The 18293-nt window shown below is 39.5% G+C and overlaps 1 protein-coding gene across 7 annotated transcripts in view; it reads left to right on the top strand.

Moving 5' to 3' along the window:
- CREB5 (cAMP responsive element binding protein 5) overlaps positions 1-18293 on the top strand; it is a 404519-nt gene that overhangs the window by 63846 nt on the left and 322380 nt on the right. For all 7 annotated transcript variants that reach the window (XM_059933702.1, XM_059933698.1, XM_059933699.1 and 4 more), the window contains exons 2-3: positions 9836-9907; positions 15213-15306. In XM_059933702.1, coding sequence (XP_059789685.1) covers positions 9854-9907; positions 15213-15306 — 148 coding nt within the window. In that variant the 5' untranslated portion in view covers positions 9836-9853. The remainder of the gene's footprint in view (positions 1-9835; positions 9908-15212; positions 15307-18293) is intronic.

Here is an 18293-nt window from a genome sequence, read left to right as displayed (position 1 = left end):
ACACCGCAACCTATCAATAAGAAAACTTAGGCCGAAAGAGAAAAAAAATTAAATGTGTATATATATGTGTGTGTGTGTGTGTGTATGTGTATTTATATATGTATGTATCTGTGTGTGTGTGTGTGTATATATATATATGCCTATTAGTAAGTTTTTGCCCTATTAATACGTTTTGAAGTTGGTTAGGGTTAGGGGGCCAGTGTTCCCCTAATAAGTATTCTATGAGCTGATGACTGATGGTACCAGTAACATAAAAACAATTTGAAATCTTGTGACATTCCCCGCTTAAATTTTAAAAGGAAAAGAAAACCAAAATCAAACAAAGCATGGTCTTTTTGGTGGCGCTGTCCTCAGCAATAATATAAAATAAACAAGGCAATTATCAGGAGTGAAAGGGCATCTGAACAAGAGCCGTTTCCACCTTGGGCCAAGGCTTTCTTTCGCTACCGTTGCGTCAACACCGCTTAGAACGGTGTAGTAAGTGAACTGGAGAGTGGGGCTGTAGGTAGCCAAACGAGGTAATTCACTTAAAAAAGTCTACTCTAGTTTACTCATCTGTCTCCGCTATGGATTGAAAGCGTATGCTTAGTTAAATTTTGGCAACAGTCCCCAGCCCTCCTTCACATTGAAAGGGAATGATAATTTCACATACTTTTTTGAATATTCATAAAGTTTTTATTGGCATTGAATCTAGCCTCATCCTAGGCTTAACTTTGCCTGCGTTTTCCAGAGCTGTGTGCAAAGTATAAAGAGGTGGGTATGTGTTTAGTCTCTTATTTTCATTTCCTCTGCTGTATGCTGACTTTGTTTTCATTGTCTCACTCTTACTATTTTCTTACTCTTATCTGCTTTTTACCTCTAAACCAGTGGGCAGTGGGACTAATACTATGATTATTCTTGCAAAATCTGCACTATTAGCTGTTGGGTCAGGAAACTTTGGTGTTGCACAGGGCTGCCCATTCTGCACGTCACAGAATATTTTGTACCCCTGACCCCACCTATTAAATGACAGTGGTGACTCCCAGAAATAGTGGCAACTAAAAACTGGTTTCACATATTTCCAAATCCTCTTGCTGGGCCATGCAAGGAAATTATGCCTTCTCTAGGAAAGCCGATGAAAATGTGCCTTTTGCTAGTATTTAAGATATATATACGTTTTTTTTTCTTAATTTTTTTTTGGGGCTGCATTGGGTCTTCGTTGCTGCGCGCGGGCTTTCTCTAGTTGTGGCGAGAGGGGGCTACTCTTCATTGCGGTGCGTGGGCTTCTCATTGCGGTGGCTTCTCTTGCTGCGGAGCATGGGCTCTAGGTGTGCAGGCTTCAGTAGTTGTGGTGCGTGGGCTCAGTAATTGTGGCTCATGGACTCTAGAGCACAGGCTTAGTAGTTGTGGTGCACGGGCTTAGTTGCTCCGCGGCATGTGGGATCTCCCCGGACCAGGGCTCAAACCTGTGTCCCCTGCATTGGCAGGTGGATTCTTAACCACTGTGCCACCAAGGGAGTCCCTGCTAGTATTTACAGAGGGAACTTTATTAGAATGATGACAGAATCTTCAGATGACTTAAGATTTTTACCTTAACATGGCCTTTAAGTGACCTGCTAGTACTGTCAAATGTTCACATGCTTGACATTTGACGCATAGTACGGTAGGAATCTGAATCAAGTCTTTAAATGTATTTTTACCCTTGTATTCAACTGACACGGTGAGATGGGGCAAGTTCTGAACACAACTGCTGGCTACTTCCGATAGGACTTGAGAATGCCTAGCTTTCTTCTGGAGTAAAAGATAAAAAACACTCTGTTTGATACCATCATTCTCAAATGTCTTTTACTAGTAAGTCAGTAAGGGTAATCATAAGATTTAATACTAAGATGAAATAGCCTCTTACCAGGCCTTGCAGAGAGCAGAGAGGTCTGGCATGATCACCACTGTGTTTCATACACAGTGTCACATTTTGTAGCTCTGATTCATGCACAAGAAGGAAACTTCTCAGGTGTTTTGTTAAAGATTACTTCAGCCCATACATTAGATGGACCAAACATATATTGTTGCTGGAGACGCAAGGATACTTATATAGAATAAAAATACGAAGAAAACAGTTCTAGCCAATAAAAATCATTTGAATGTGTGAAAAGCAAGCCAAGACTAGCAAGTTGTGATTTTTCAGAATATTCAAAAATATTCATTTTACATGAAAACAGTTTAAAAACCAAATGCACTCAAAATGTCTTAAAAAGTATCCAGAGGCAAAGTAGTCCCATTTGGGAGTGGGTTACAATTTTAAAGTCAAATTTTACTATAGTAGAGCAAAAAAGGAAAAGAAAGAACTTTTTCTTTCTTCTGTTAAGTTATTCTTCAATTTCTAAAGGCAAGCTGCTTTTGACCAGAATGAAGAATATACCTGGTTTTGCATTTAATTTCTTTGCTATCATAGTTTTTCCTCTCAGGGTTTCACGGGGCAATTATTTTAAATTGCAGTGGAAGACTTTCTGGAAAGGTACAGATGACAAGGTCAACTGAATCCCTGGTCACCTCTTATTCCAATTTTATTTTTTCTTTTCTCATCAGTTTGTTCGTATTGGGAGTAGGTAAAAGGAAGAGTTTGCTTTTCAGCCTGTCTTCTGAGGTTGGGTTCAGTCTCATTAGAAACAAGCCAAGTAATTTTGTTACATTCAATATTTCCTTCAAAACCTGAGAATCTCTAAGCTAGTGTTTTGTTAACCACATGCATGTCAAATAAACTTTTCATTGAAATGAGGTGTGTCCTGCCAAAAATGTATTGTGCGAGGTGGGAGCAGGAAGAGGAACACAGACTTAGATATACAGCCTTGGGCACAGACACACACCCTGCAGAGACTAATATGCTGCACCTCTAAGGTCCAACACTGTTGCTTAACAAGTACGTTCTGAACTTCTGAACCCATAGGTAGGAAAGCTGTGAGACAGGATTGTGTGAAACATAAGTAGAAATTAGCCAGTAACTTTGAAAAGAGGGCTCATATCCAAAGAAACATATGGAAAACTTAACACAAAAACAAAAAAAAAAAGAGAAGAAAGAGGAATCTAACGTATGAAAACCCAATCCCACTGGAATGTTTTTTCATACACAGTATAAACGCCACATAAATAAAACCACAAACCTCTGCTAAAGTACACGAGAGGACGTGAGCCCCCAGCACTCTCTCCTGTGAGGGCCGGGAAGTAAGGCCCCGTGAGTTTCCAGAGACAAAAGATCTTTGGAAATCCTTCCTCCTGGGAACCATGGGCCTGGTTCGAAGGGACATTTGGACAGTCCCTTAAGCGTGATGCAGCCTGTGAAACAACCCTAAAGAGGTCTGTGATTCAGGCTGTGGGCCTCTGAACTTTGGGGATACCAGGGAATGGTGGACATCTTTTAAGGATAATGATATTCTGGTTTGAACGGGATGGCAATGTTTAGCTGCAAGTGGTCTGGGTAAAGCTGAGGACTCCTGGGGAAGAGTTCTGGCTGTAAACTGCCCAGCAAGACACCCCCATTCTCGCCAAGTTCTGTTGAAATTTTCGCTTAGAAGGTAGATTCCCACTCTTGGTCTTGTTCCCCGTATAAATCTCTGGTTTGAAAACTTTGCAGCATTCAAGGCGTTTCAAGCTTGAGGGCTGAAATGTCACTTTAAAAGCAGGGTTAAAAAGGTCACACAGCTGCAAATAATAATAGCCCAATGAAATTCAGATTCTAGCTGCAGCCCACTTCAAGAATAACACTGAAACAGGAAACAAGCCTACTAGATCTTTTTACCAGTAAAGCTAGTAAGAGCACATCTGATAAAATGTGTGTGTATGTGTGTGTGCATGAGTGTGAGAGAAAGACAGACAGACGAAGAGAGACAAAGACATATGTAACAAGACAAAGACACAGAGAAACAGACATATAAAAAGAGAGACAGAGTTTTCAAGAGAGAAGACACACACGGAAAAACAAAGACACAGAGACACAGATGCAGAGATGGATACTAAGACCCACTCACAAAATAATTGATTTTCTTGGACTGAGATTCAAGGGTGTTTATTTTTCTGTTTGAAGTTACGGTATTAAAGTAATATTAAAGAATTTTAAAATAATTTAAAAATTATTTTTTAAATAATACCTCTGTAAATGGTCCTATTTACAATGTTTTACTAAAATGGTTCTGTATCACAGATGAGCAAATGAAATAGTGAAAGGTACCATATCCTTCAGATTAGATATATAATTCCTTTCCAATAGCTAGCCACGTGTTGGAAGAATGACCCTGCACCCTGGCTTTTAAAGTAGAATCAGGCATCTTAGAATAAAATACTTTAATGTGTGCTTTTGGTGAATTTGTGTTGGGTTATTATTGAGTGTGGCTCTTTGCCTTTCTGACCAAGACATTGAGAGAAATATTTGCTTTTTTTTTTTTTTTCAGAAACATGAAGTACAAATTGGCTATACCCTTAACTAATTTAGTTAATAAACAACCTTTGCTTCCAGAAACAAAGTAAGACTGATCTGGAATCTCACACAGCGTGATGAACTCAAGATGTTTGTCGGCTAACCTTGGCATTTTAGGAAGGACCTGTTTCCTCTTCTAGAACCCTTTCTGCAGTCTAGTAAGCTCAACAGGGTAGCGAAGATCTGCTTCACAGGAGTCCTGCCAAGAAGACTCATTCCACGCTCATCGTAGGGCAGTAAAGGCTGACAGAGGTTGTTAACATCGCTATTAAAATGCAAGCCCCCTTTCAGATCTCTAATGCATTCATGTCCAGATTAACAATACCAGAGCTGATGAGGATATCAATATTATTATTAGTGCTCATTTATATATACAGTTGTGGCTTTGAAGTTCCCAGAACTTTTGATGTTGATAAAAGTGCATGCCAGATTTTCAGATTAAAACAACATTTTTAGTGTCTTACTATTCCAAACCCCATATCACTGTATGAATGTGTTTGCTGTTGTGGGGGAAATTTGGGCCATTACACTGAGATTGGAGTTCGCTGTTAACTAAGAATCGGTAATGGCTTACTATGATTTAGATGGGGAAGCATCACTCTTGGCTGATTCTAGCAAAGCAGATGATGTAGGTTTTTTTCCCTTTGGGCTCAGTTGTTGCTCTTAAGTTTAAAATACATATTTACAGTATTTTGTGTAGACTATCCAAGTTTTTTGTAGCATTTGTTTTTTGCAATGTTGCCCTTCATGAAGTAGTAATTCCAAGTATATCCCTAAATGCCTGGCAAAGCATTTGAATGGATTGCATCAGCCATTGTGGAAGATTTCCCATTTTAGACCAGGAGGAATTTGTAGGGTCAAACGCTAAACAATGAAAGAGATTCTTGCTCATTGAGAGGCCAGCTGAATCCAGTGGCAGTTTAGTTTGAATTATAAATCAAACCTGTCATCTCCTTGTCGACTACGAAAAACCTCTACTCGCTTTATACACCATTAGGGTTTGTTATTAGGGTTTTGTATTGTTTTCCAAAAATCTGAAGGGAAATTAGACTCTTGAGGCATTTGTTCTAAGTGAACATTGAAGCTAAACTTTGGAAAAGGAGGAACAAAAAATGATACTATTTGTAAAGAAACTCTTAAATGATTAGACAGCTCCCTCCACAATTATTACTGTATTTAACCAAAGATATGGGGTCACTGGGTGTTACTCAAAGGGCCCTCTCTGGGTGCCATAAACAGTCCACACATGGTTAATAGACTGGATTCCAGTGGTTTCAGCATCTATGACAATATTAACTGACTGAATTCATAATGAATTAATACATTTACATGTGAATGAAAGCTAGACTGTTGTTTTCACCAGAAGCAACTTTGACTTTTTTCCATTAAACCTGGTGAGATTTCTTCTCTGGTCATAACTGGGAACAGGTGGAATTATTGGCCTGCACAACCTCTTGCCTTGCTGAAAACTTGGCTGTGGGCCAAAAAGTTTGAGGACCACTGCCTTAGGAGTAGGAAAAAAAGCAAGCTGTTTGAGACGGTTTATTGTGGTGATTCAGGATTCATTATCCATCCCACAAATATTTATTGAACGCCTACTATGGCAGCTCTGTGCAGTGCAGCCTGGGGTATGGCGGTTGCCAAGCAAAACCTGGTTCATTAAAACATCCCAGCTAGTAAAACAACTGAATGGGAAATGAGAAGATGAGGCCTGACCTCTGAGGACCAAATGCAGAACAGCCTGGCTAAAATCATGTCTGAGTAATTTGCCCCCCATGTGATGGATGATAAAAGAATATACACAGGGCTTTAGTAGAAGTCTGTTTGAGAGAATAATTATTACAATATGTGCTAGAAAAGAACCATAATAATAGACCATAAAAAGAGATCATGGCTCTTGACTAATACATCAGACCAGATCATACTGGTTGATAAACGTAATGAAGCCTGTGTGGTAGAGTGGTACTGTTTAGTAAAACTATCTCCAACACCCACACAGGAGGAATGAGCAAGGGTGTACTGTTTATAGAGAGCTAAATGTGGGAACGCAGAGCATCAAAATAAAGCAGTTGAGGTTCACACATATATATACACCCACTCAGACCTTATTAATCACTTAAAACGTATTTTATTTTAGCAACTGCCATTTTACCTTAGGACACTTATTCCAATAGTATGTTGCCAAAACATTTGGTCCATGGGATCCATAGCATGTAATAAATTGATACAGATTCATTTATGTTGTAATAATAAAATAATACAATGACTGGTAACTCAGTTGAACAGAATGAACTGAACTCTAAACTATTTGAAGGCAGACTCAGTAGTTGTCTAATTGATCCTGTTCCTCTAAATGTGGCATCCAGTCTATGAAGGCTCAATAAGACAGTGTAAATCTGTATGACTGAAATTTTTTTCTGACTGAACGTTGTTCAGTCTCCTATCACTAGCATCATATAATTCCATGATATTTGCTGCAGTTCATATGCAAATTATAATCAATAATTAAGATAAGGTAGCTCATGTTGATGTTAAGCAGAATTGATAAACTATTACCATTAAGGGCCTGAATTTATGGGAAAAGTCAGCATTTTGGTGGACTCAGGTTTGGGATAGAGTTGTGACTATGGTAGAAAAATACTTCCTCCTCATACTGATGTGGCAAGGCTTGGTCAGTCTCTTTCTTCACTTTGGCTTATTAATGAATCCCCTTTAACCTGAAGCAATAGCACTTCCAATCTTGACCACTTCTATCGGTTGGATATTAATTATTATCACAAATTACTTCTTTCAGATGTAGACCATACATGTATTTATATGGAACTTTCTTGGAACTTTCCCATTTTACCATCATGTAATCTTTTTTTTTTTTTTTCCAATTAATTAATTAATTTATTTATGGCTGTGTTGGGTCTTCGTCTCTGTGCGAGGGCTTTCTCTAGTTGTGGCAAGCAGAGGCCACTCTTCATTGCGGTGCGCGGGCCTCTCACTATCGCGGCCTCTCTTGTTGCGGAGCACAGGCTCCAGACGCGCAGGCTCAGTAGTTGTGGCTCACGGGCCCAGTTGCTCCGTGGCATGTGGCATCTTCCCAGACCAGGGCTCGAACCCGTGTCCCCTGCATTGGCAGGCAGATTCTCAACCACTGCGCCACCAGGGAAGCCCCATCATGTAATCTTAATATTGGTTAATAATATGACTAATATTGGCATTCTTTGGTTACTTTAGCAAACAAAATTGTTAAATGATGTCCAAGAAAGACTCACTTTATAGCAACTTCTCTATTATACATGAGGAATAGTTAATATTAGAGTGAGGTTCCAGTAACACTTGTCCACAAAACCTCCCCCCACCTCCAAACACACACACTTAAATACACAGACCTTTCTCCATAATTTGGAAATGGCTCCCTAACTGATTGGTGTGATACAGGAATGAAGGAATTGAAGATTGATATTCAGGCAGAATATCAGGCAGATATGGTCAGGCAGATCATGGACACAGAGACAGAAAAGTTCCAGGAAAGTGTTTTAAAAAGTTTACTAGAAAAACAAGGCATATTTAATATTAATGGATAACCCAGTTACTGTGCTGTTTGTTCTATCTTGGATCAAAATCATTTTCTCAGCTTTAAAGTCACCCTTTATTTGGAGGCTTAGAAGTAAGTCGTCAGCATTCACAGTGGGGAGGAGGGATGCTCTATTATAAGTGATGGCAAAATCACATGAATAACGAGATGTGAGAAGTCATTTTAGTTGCTCATGACTTTCCTCAGACAAGGGCAAGTGGAAAACTTCTGAAGATATTTGTAGTTTTTTTCCTTCTTCTTCTAAATATAATAGAGTAAAAAAGTTTAACCAATATGCCTGATACAGGAAAACTGTAAAATTATGCTACATTACTGCCTTGATAGGTGACTAGTCATTCCAAATGGAGAGTGAAAAGGGCATTACTTAGTGAAAATTGAGGAATAGTGATGTGAAGAGAGTTTACATTTTAAAATTTGTTTTGTTTTTAATATCTGACTAGGAGTGTTATCTAAGGCAAGTGTTTTCATTTTGTGTTTCAGAAAAGTGAAAGTATGCCTCTATTTCCCAAAGAATATGTGTGGATATATTAGTGTTTGGGGGAAGGCTGTAATGACATACAAATTAGCCTTGTTCTTTTTTTTTTTGCAAGATGATAAAGTTTTCTTGGATGAAGGGTAACTATTCCATGAGTGAAGCAGAGTTTCCTCTTTCAAGGGTGAAGGTGACTTAAGACTCCTTTGGAATAACCTACAAGTAGCATTTTAAGGAAGCACAGCACTTCCTTTCTTCAGAGACAAAACAGTAGGTTTTAGTTGTATAATGAAGCCGTGTCCCACCAGCAGCACATGGAGCTTATTTAAACTCAGTTCCAAAACTGGCAAAAAGAAAAGTATGATTTAGAAAACTGTTTAAACTGTGGAACTTCAATCGTATAGTACTTCTTATGATATTTAAAAAAAAATTTTATGTTACTGTATAGATTAGTAATTACACAATCATATATACTGTACTTTTATTGGTTTGGGGGAGGATTTGCAAAGATATTTGATTACGCTCAGTTTTTGCCTAATGAACTTACCTTAGAACTTAACCCCTGCATAAGAAAAGACCACACTATAGTTTAACATACGTCTGAGATCACAACATAAGGTTTCTGCCTGCAAAGCTACCTTATTCCAGACAACTTATCTAGATCAGAGGGGCGGTCACCTTAATCTGATTTTAATTTCAAATCAGCCTGTAAAACCAAATCAATGAAATATTTAAGGTAATGCTTTTTGCATTTGCTGATTTCTGGTCACCTCTGCACAACTTGGATAGTTTTTGTTGCGGCATCATCAAATGCCTGAGGTGAAAGAGAATTTAAGACCGTGGCTCACTACCAGGGTCATTTGCTAAGCTGGCTGTAGGGCTACCTTGCGTCCCTTGTTCATACTGAAGCTCAGTGGGGTGATCATGGGAGAATCATTTGACCTGATGCTCAGGGTTGGTCCTCACACTGATGATTGCCCAGTAACTACCCTTCTCTTGCTCTTTGCCTTGCACAGGTGGGGTCTTACCTGATAATAACACCCACTAGGCAGAATTTCTGCTGCAATAGACATTGTTTTTGGTTGCATTTTGTTGGCATTTTTTCTTCAAAGTGCAGTAAATATGCACTCAAGAAAACACAGTGGGAACTCTGACTGCAGGGAGCCTAATAAACTTCAGCAAGGCAGGACCTGTTGTTCGTGTTTATGTTTTTCTCATCTAATTTGGGAATTGGCATAGGAGGGGGCTCCGAGCCATTGCCTTTCTCAGGTAGAAGCAGGAGATATTCATGAATTTCTGTTTTCCTTCCTCTCTCCCCCTGACCCTTCAGATTTATGAGGAATCCAAGATGAATTTGGAGCAGGAGAGGCCGTTTGTCTGCAGTGCCCCAGGCTGCTCCCAGGTGAGTGTAGGGGGGTCCTCCACTCTGGCCTGCAGGGGATGCAGTAACTTCCCACAGTGAGGCAACTCTCACTCGGCAGTCATGCCTGCTGTTGGCTTTTCTTCTTCACCAAGATATTCTCAAAGTCCCCCTCACCATCCTCATCACCATCATCACCATCATCATCATCATTTTCCACTTTGACTAGTTTGAACTACTTCCCTCACAGCCTCTGAAATACATCAGTGTTGGCCATTTCCATCCATAACTTTCCCCTGGAAGTAAACCAGCCGCATCCTGCCCACCAGATGTTCAGGATTGTTATTTCAGACAGGGGGAAAGAGGGTGCTCTCTTTGACAATAGCCACTTGAATTCTGGGCCTTTGGATTACTGGTGAAATAGCTCACCATCAGAGACTGAATTCGATTTTGTTTTGTTTTCCCGTTTGAGTAAAATAAACCCCCTATGACTCTTTTAGAACCCACCGTTTTTCCATTTATCTAAACTTTGAGAGAGGAAGTTGGCCTCCTCTGCTGTGTTAACCCTCTTTTAGCCTCTGATGGCTGCCATCAAGTGGATTAGATGTGAGGCTTACATGAGGTGCTGTGTGTGGAGTGTTTAGTAAAGGACCTGCACATTGTGCTCAGTTGACACCCACTGTTGCTATGGTGACTGCTGCTACTGTTGTACTAGAACCCATCTCTTTGAAAGAAATTGGAAACATCCATCATCTAAAATCAGAATTTGACATTTTCCCTTTGGAACAGGATGGTGACTTTTTCTACACTTGACCCTTTGGATATCTCCAAGTTCCAGTCATTGGAAAATGACCACACATGGTGCTCTCATGCCAAGATCTTCATTTTATGGGATAAAGGACAAGCTTAGAACTCAGAGCACAGGCATGTGGGTAGCTATGCTCTCTTTCTCTGAAGTGCCCAGTAGTTTCAGGTGGAATCAAGCCCCACTCTCTTGCCTGTTTATGTTGTGGGGTTGGCGGCACAGTGTAGAGCAATGTCTGGGAGTCAGTGAGAGGTGATGTTCATTAAGGACCCTTTTCATTGTATCTCCCCAGAGAGTTTGAGGAGGGTTCTGGAAGCTTCCTGGAGGGAATATGCCATGGCAACATGAAATGTTATTGCCTTGCGATGCCGCTGTTGACATCAGCCACCAGCTGAGAAACCAGCCTCCTTTGCTTGCGTTCTGGCAGATTCTGCAGGGGCTTTTATATGAATGTTGGTTTTTACCTAATAAATAAGGGAAGTGGTAGAGAAAATTATTTTGAATTTCAACTATATTTTGGCAAGCTGGTTTTGGAGGTCCTTTTGAAATAGGAAACACTGGGAAGACACAGATAGGTTGAAGTACTGGGAAAAATTCTGCTAGACCAGGACTCTCCATTGTGAATGCAGAAAATTGCCTTATCTAAGTTAAAACTGATTTCCACTTAGTTTCCTTAAGGAGGAGTCTCAATAGCCAGAAAGAATTCGATAACTTGAGCAGTTTGCTTTGCTTTGGCTGTAAAAACGTGACATTAAGTTTTATTCAATTTGAGTCACTCAGCACATTTTTGAGGGGCCTGCTTTGTGCATAAAACACATGTACCCCTGCCTTCATGGAGCTTCTAGCCTAGGCATCACATGTGGAACCACATGAGCAATTCATCAATTAATTAATGAATTGCAGTTTTCCATGAAGGAAGAGCACAGGCCACCCTGAAGACTATCATAGGGGGATTTACTTTACTTGGGGAGGATAATGGGGGTGTCTCTGTGGAAGGGGCATTCAAGGGAAAGGGATCCTCAAGAGACTTAGCAAAGGCCATAGAGGGTTCATGGCAAGTTAGGGTTCCAGGAGAGTCCAGGATTGTGAATGATGGTAGAGGAGAGCCTTTAAGAAAGGGGTATTTAGCCACATCCAGCATTTGGATAAGTCAGAGAGAAAAGAAGTGCACAGAGGACACTGGACTGTGTGGCAGAATTTCCCAAGCTTGGCACTACCAATATTTGGGGCTGAATAATTCTTTGTTGTGTGTGTGTGGGGGGCTTCCCTGTGCATTATAGGATACTTAGCAGCATCCCTGACCTCTATCTGTTAGATCCCAGTAGCGCCCCCCAGTTGCAAAAACCAGAGATGTTTCCAGGCATTACTAAATGTCCCCTTGGGGGCCAAATTGCCCCTGGCTGAGAGTGACTGCCCAGTGACTTGCATTTTGGCTTTAGCCTTGTTTCTTTTTGGATCCCTTCCCTTTTGGGAATCACCTACTTCTAAGGGATGCTCCCCCCTTCTATTTTAGGTATTGCTATAAGCCATCTTTTCTCCTTTTTGGAATCAGGCAGGGTATAAATAAATAAATGCTACAGACGTGTGGTCACTGGTGTCAGATGCTGCTAGAGCTGGCACAGCGAGAGGCCTGAGCAGGGGCTGTTGGGTTTGGCAGTTGGCTGCTTGCCGGCGACCTATGAGAGAGGAGTTGGGGTGGGGGCCAGATTGAGTGAGTGGGTGGTGAGGAAGTGGAGGTGGCCAGCATAGAGGAGCCTTTCAAGAGTGCTAGGGAGTGACGGGAAGCAGAGTGATATAATGGTAGCCTGAGAAGGAAGCAGCTTGAGAAAAGTTTTTTTTTTTTTTTTAACATCTTTATTGCAGTATAATTGCTTTACAGTGGTGTGTTAGTTTCTGCTTTATAACAAAGTGAATCAGCTATACGTATACATATATTAGGTCAAGGCTCGCCAGGCTGGATTTAGTCAAGGGCAAGGAGGAGTGAGCATGCTGGCTTGAAGGACCACAGCTGGAGTGCCCTTCCCCAGACTATAGGGGTGTAGAGGATCCTGTGGAGGGGGGGGGGGGATGTTAATTCCTCAGAGACAGAAGGGAATGGAAATAGGACCTATGAAGTTAATGTAAATTCTGAGATGGAGGTGATAATAAATGTTGAAGGGGTGCATTTCAAATGACCTTGAACTTCAATGAAGGAGCAGGTCATTTCCTTGAGAAGGCTGTGTGAACTGAGGAAAGGTTTGGAGAAACATGAGACTTGAGAATTTACATAGTTTCTTGGTTTTAAGGTAAAATTCCAAGCCTCTTCCTTCAACCCGCACTAAATTTAAATGTAAAGATATATCTAAAACTTGATGTCTCTATTTAATGTGGAAGTGTTTCTTTTTCTTGATAAGCTATTATAAAAATATGAGCATCTTTCAATTGAAGGGATATTAGAATTGAGAAAATATGGTGGTTGGCCAGTGATTCCAAGGGTCTCCTGGTGGGGTGTTAGGGAATCAGTCCATCATGGCATTTACTTTAGCGATGTTCCATAGCCTGGGACCTGCATGGAGAAGAAAGGATGGCTGGGAATTGGAAAGGGGAGTAAATATGAATTATGAGTGCTTGCGCTGTGTTGGGGGTGATGGATGGATTCCCCTCCCACCCCCTTTTTCCCTCATTGGAAAGAACGTTTGCTCTATTAGGAACGGCCTATAATACCTGGGAGGTTTTGTGTGTGTGTGTGTGTTACAGCTCCTTATAAGTTAGCTTTGTCCCAGAAGTGAGGAGGAACAAGCTTCTCTTGCTCTTTCTGATCTCACAGAGTCCAATGTTAATTTCACTGTTCCTTTGCCCTCTGCATTTTAAGTTCCTTGTTTTAAGTTCCAGTGGCCTCTCTCAGCTCTGTATCTATTGCAGACTGTACATTTTGGTTATTTACAATTTGCTATTTTCCTACCAAATAAAAAAAAAAATCACAGATATCCGGTATTGTCTTATTTGGAAGGTAATTATAATTAATATGAGATATCATGGAGATTATTAGTAGTATATAATAAGTATTCTTGTTTATATTCTATTTTAGGTTATTATTTTATGGAGCCAAAAATGGCTCACAAAATGGCTGCAAATGAAGGCTATTCCCATGTTGTTTTTTGGTATATATTACAGAAAAGAATTATAATAAGGCTTTTGACAGAAAGACTAAGAAATTTAACCTATGTGTCTAAGCCACACATGGTAGTGTCACTTATTTGATGCAGTCATTCTAGTATAGTGTTATAGAGGACCAGATGATCCTGCAGGAAAAACCCACATGTCATGAAGACTTCTTTGTATTCAGAAATCTGGCATTATCACCATGTGTTGCAACTTCTGTACTCTCTAATTTATGTTATGCAAATGACAAAGAAATAAGTGATATTTATTTGAAGAACTACTTTTAGAATATTCCAAAGGACTTAGCCCAGTGAATCCCCTCATTCCCGTGAATACAAATTATACTGTTTGCAGAAAAGATTTCTACCTTAATATACAATGGTAATTGAAATTTATAGTGGCTATCCTGAGGATCTGGGATGCTCTGAGAGATTTTCTAGATTGTCAAAGATTCGGAAATATTCAGCAGACTTTATTGTCTTTTGTTGAATTTTCATTTGACTTTGATAAAGCAGATACCCTGTTAAGTTCAGGTATTAAAACATACCAGTCTGAGTCAGGGTAGGCTAGGATCTGCTACAATAATAAATTAGTCCAAAGCTTCAATGACTTGACACAACAAAGGCTTATTTCAGTTGCCCAAGCATACATTTCAGTTATAGATTGGCAGGATGTTTTTTATAATCCTTCAGAATTCAGAGATGCTCTTCATAATTCTTCAGAGATTTAGGATGATTGAGGGGCCACTATTTCTCGTACTGTGAATCTCTGTGCTAAAAGGGAGAGGGTCTTGCCCCAAGAAATAGATGCTCACATCTGGGTGACATGTCACTTCCATTCGTGACTCAATGGGTAGAACTACTCACATGGCCCCACCCAACCACAAGAGGGCCAGGAAATCCAATTCCACCATATGACCAGAAGCCAGACAGCTGAAAATATTTGGGCGCAGCATTTTTGACAACCATAATATCATTCCCTGAAAATTAAAAATAAAGTGTTGGTTTACTACATTGCACGGAGTATAGAACACTAAAAGTAATTTGCTGTGTTACTATAAATCATACGTATAATTATAATTAATGAGATGATCAGTGTGCAAGGTCTTCATAAACAGAAACATACTATGCAAATGTCATGGGGTACATCTGTAGATATATATGGCAAATAATTAAGCGTGACGTGTAGTTCTTTCCCAAAGTCTGACATGAATGCATATGTGCTTGCGTAAAATAATTTGTCATTTTACTTACCATGCTTTCAAACTTTTTCAGAACTAATTTTTTTTTCCTTGTCACGTTTGCAGTGCTGAATGAATCTTTTTCTCTATGATGACAAAATATATATTACAAAACTGAATGGCTCCTCTCCCCTTTCCCTTTTTTTCTATTTGTCTGACAGCGCTTCCCAACAGAGGACCATCTGATGATTCATAGGCACAAGCATGAAATGACTTTGAAGTTTCCCTCAATAAAAACAGACAATATGTTATCAGGTAAGGAGCCATCAGGCAAAGACGCTTTGGGTGATCAGATCAGCCTCCTGTGAGATAATTGTTCTACAGAATAGGATGATTTCCGCTGGCAAATTCTACACCTTGAAAATTTATATTTCTAAAGTATAGCTGAGACTTAAAATAATGGTAAGCAGGAATGTAATCCGCTAATGTAGTGTTCACTCAAATAATTGGAGAGCTATGACTTCTTGTTTTCTGGAATGTGAAATATTTATTACTATGAAACTTGGCTCCATATAAGGATTTTTTAACATCACATACCTGTAATTACTCAAGCAACAGATATTAATTGAGCATCTGTAATGCACATTGCACTGTTCTGAGTGCCGTGGAGGCACGAAGATTGATATGATTACTGTTTTCGAGGAAATCACAATGTGTGTGTGAAAACTCAGCTAAAATAGAGGACTGTCCATGATATATATCAAATGAGCCTTGTAAGGAAAAATGCTGTGTGGCTTTAGCAGAAGGAGCTGTCTTTCTGGACTGAGCTGTTCAGTGAAGGTTTCCTTAAGAAACAGTACCTGCTTCATAATTGGGAAATTAAATAAGATAATGTGTGGAAATACAGCAAGTGCTCAGCAAATGTGATCAGAAATAAATAATAATGATAATCCATCAATTAATTTCCATTCTGTCCCATCTTGAGAGGTAGTGGGGTAAATTAGAAAGAGTGCAGGGAGTGAGGAAACTTGAACTCTAGCCTGGCCAGATGACCTTGAGCAAGTTGGTAAACACTTCTGGGCTTCAGTTTCTTTTTCCATTAAATGGGAATGATTTTATCTGCCCAGTCTATTTCACAGGCTTATTGTGATCCAATGAAAGCGTGTAAGTGCAAGAGTTTCATAAACCCTAGCAGGGCAATTGAAGCATTTCCTGTTGCCCTTCTCAGGCTAGAAATATTTCACTCAAGCCACTGTCTCCCTGGCATCGTGAAAGAAATAATACGCCCATGAACATGTTTTAAATGATATCAGAAGAGAAACTGACTGCACAGGCAAAACTGGCTCGTATAATTGAGCATTTCTATGGCACTTAAATTTTACAAGTATTTTATTATCACTCTTATTAGTAAATACCCTAAGAGTTTTTTCAGACAGGTTATTATTACAACCCACATTTTACGGATAGAGATGGAGGGGCGTGGGAGAGGGAGCAACTTTCCCAAACGCACCAACAGGGCAAAAAAATAGGGCCCTTGATCCTGCAGTCCTAACCCTCTGACTTGCACCAGCTACTGCTTTGTCAGGCCTCATCAGTTTATATATATGATCAAATACTCCCGGTGACGGGACTGTCCACACGTCTTCACTGTCTGGCCCGTGACTTGTAAATGGTGCAGATGGGCTGTGATTTGCAAGACGCTCGTGTTCAAAGGCAGCTTCTTCCCTTCCCTCCTCTACCACCTCTCTCTCAGCCTGTTTGTTTTTATTGAACTAGTTGGCTCTTCAGAAATAACTTTGTCTTTCCTTAAGTCTAGAAACAGATGCAGAAACTCAAATTTCTAAGAATTATGAAAGCCTAGAAGGGTTAGGAAGGGTGTTCTGTTCTTTTGTTTTTATCATTTATTACGTTCTATAGAGTCACATGTGGTGTAACCTTATAGTTTGACAGTGAACATGTATAGGAAAGTAGCAAGGCTCTAGACTTTGGAATTCCCAATATTTCAAGTAATAAGCTCACCCTTTATTTCTCCCAAACAGGATCCCTAAAATAGGCTGCCTGGGGGTAGGGGAGTGGGAGGTGAGTGTGAAGGAGTGGTGATTATGTGGTGATATTATCACTGCAGAGGTAAGTACCAGCGTAGTATCTCTCAGGTAGACTGCTGGGATGGCCCTACAGGGAGCCCCATCCAAAGGTCTGAAAAAAAGTAGCTAAAGATGTGGGAACGTTTCTATAGATTTCCTGTAGGTTTTTGATGAAACTCTTGAAGCTTTTCAGTAGTTCTTACCAGATTCTTATTAATTTGTTAACGTCAAACTCAGAATAAGAAAATGCAGGGAGAAATAAATGAGGAAAAACAGCATGAATAATATAAGGGCATATTTTCTTTTGCTTTCTCAGGTTTTATATTGAAGCTGGTATGAGGCCATTTCATACTCCCAATGAAATTAAGTGCTAAATTTTTTTAAACCATTTTTTAATTGAAGGATAGTTGATTTACAGTGTTGTGCTAATTTCTGCTGTGCAGCAGAGGGACCCAGTTATACACAGATATACATTCTTTTTTAAAAAATATTCTTCTCCATTATGGTTTATCCCAGGAGATTGGATATAGTTCCCTGTGCTAAATTTTTAAACTTGCTACCCACTCTGCATGTTCGTAGTCTCGTAGAAATTTCTTGCTGGAACAGAATACAGAGCTATCCAGTACAGCTCCAAGGGCTGAGGTGTCAACTACATGTCATATGCCAATGTTGTCCACACTGAATTGTAATATGCTATTTACTGAGTATTTGTGCTTTGCATTTTTTTCCAGGAAAGTCTTTAAAATATATTTATCTCAAACATCATTTCAGTTTTAGCATATTAGATTGTGATTGTCAATATGACTGAAGTTTTATTTGTCTGTATCTTAATTTACTCAGATTTGAATTTATCAAAACCTTCAGAATCTGCTTTTATTGAAAATATGTTCATTAGAATTTTATTTCTTAATGTACCTTAAACCTATTTTGTGGCCTCTCATGAAGATGAATAATTTTGTACAGCTCGAAATATAGTAACAATAAAAATAAAAATAGTATAAATCAAATCTTAAATCAGCAATCCTCATCAGGGCAAAAATGTTCAAGGCTATTTTTTTTTTCAAACAATATTTGGGCTATTTTTTTTTAAAGCAATGTTCAATTACCCAAAATTTCATTTCAGATGAATTGGAGTTTAACATATATTAAGGAGATAAAGTATGGTAGGTGTGTTTATTACTAATTTCAGGGTATCTAGCTAACCTAAATTTTGGAAAA

The sequence above is a fragment of the Balaenoptera ricei genome, chromosome 9 (genome assembly GCF_028023285.1).
Source record: "Balaenoptera ricei isolate mBalRic1 chromosome 9, mBalRic1.hap2, whole genome shotgun sequence".
Classification (NCBI taxonomy): Eukaryota; Metazoa; Chordata; class Mammalia; order Artiodactyla; family Balaenopteridae; genus Balaenoptera; species Balaenoptera ricei.
The sequence above is the reverse complement of the archived record's forward strand: the minus strand, read 5'-3'. Positions and strand labels throughout refer to the sequence as shown.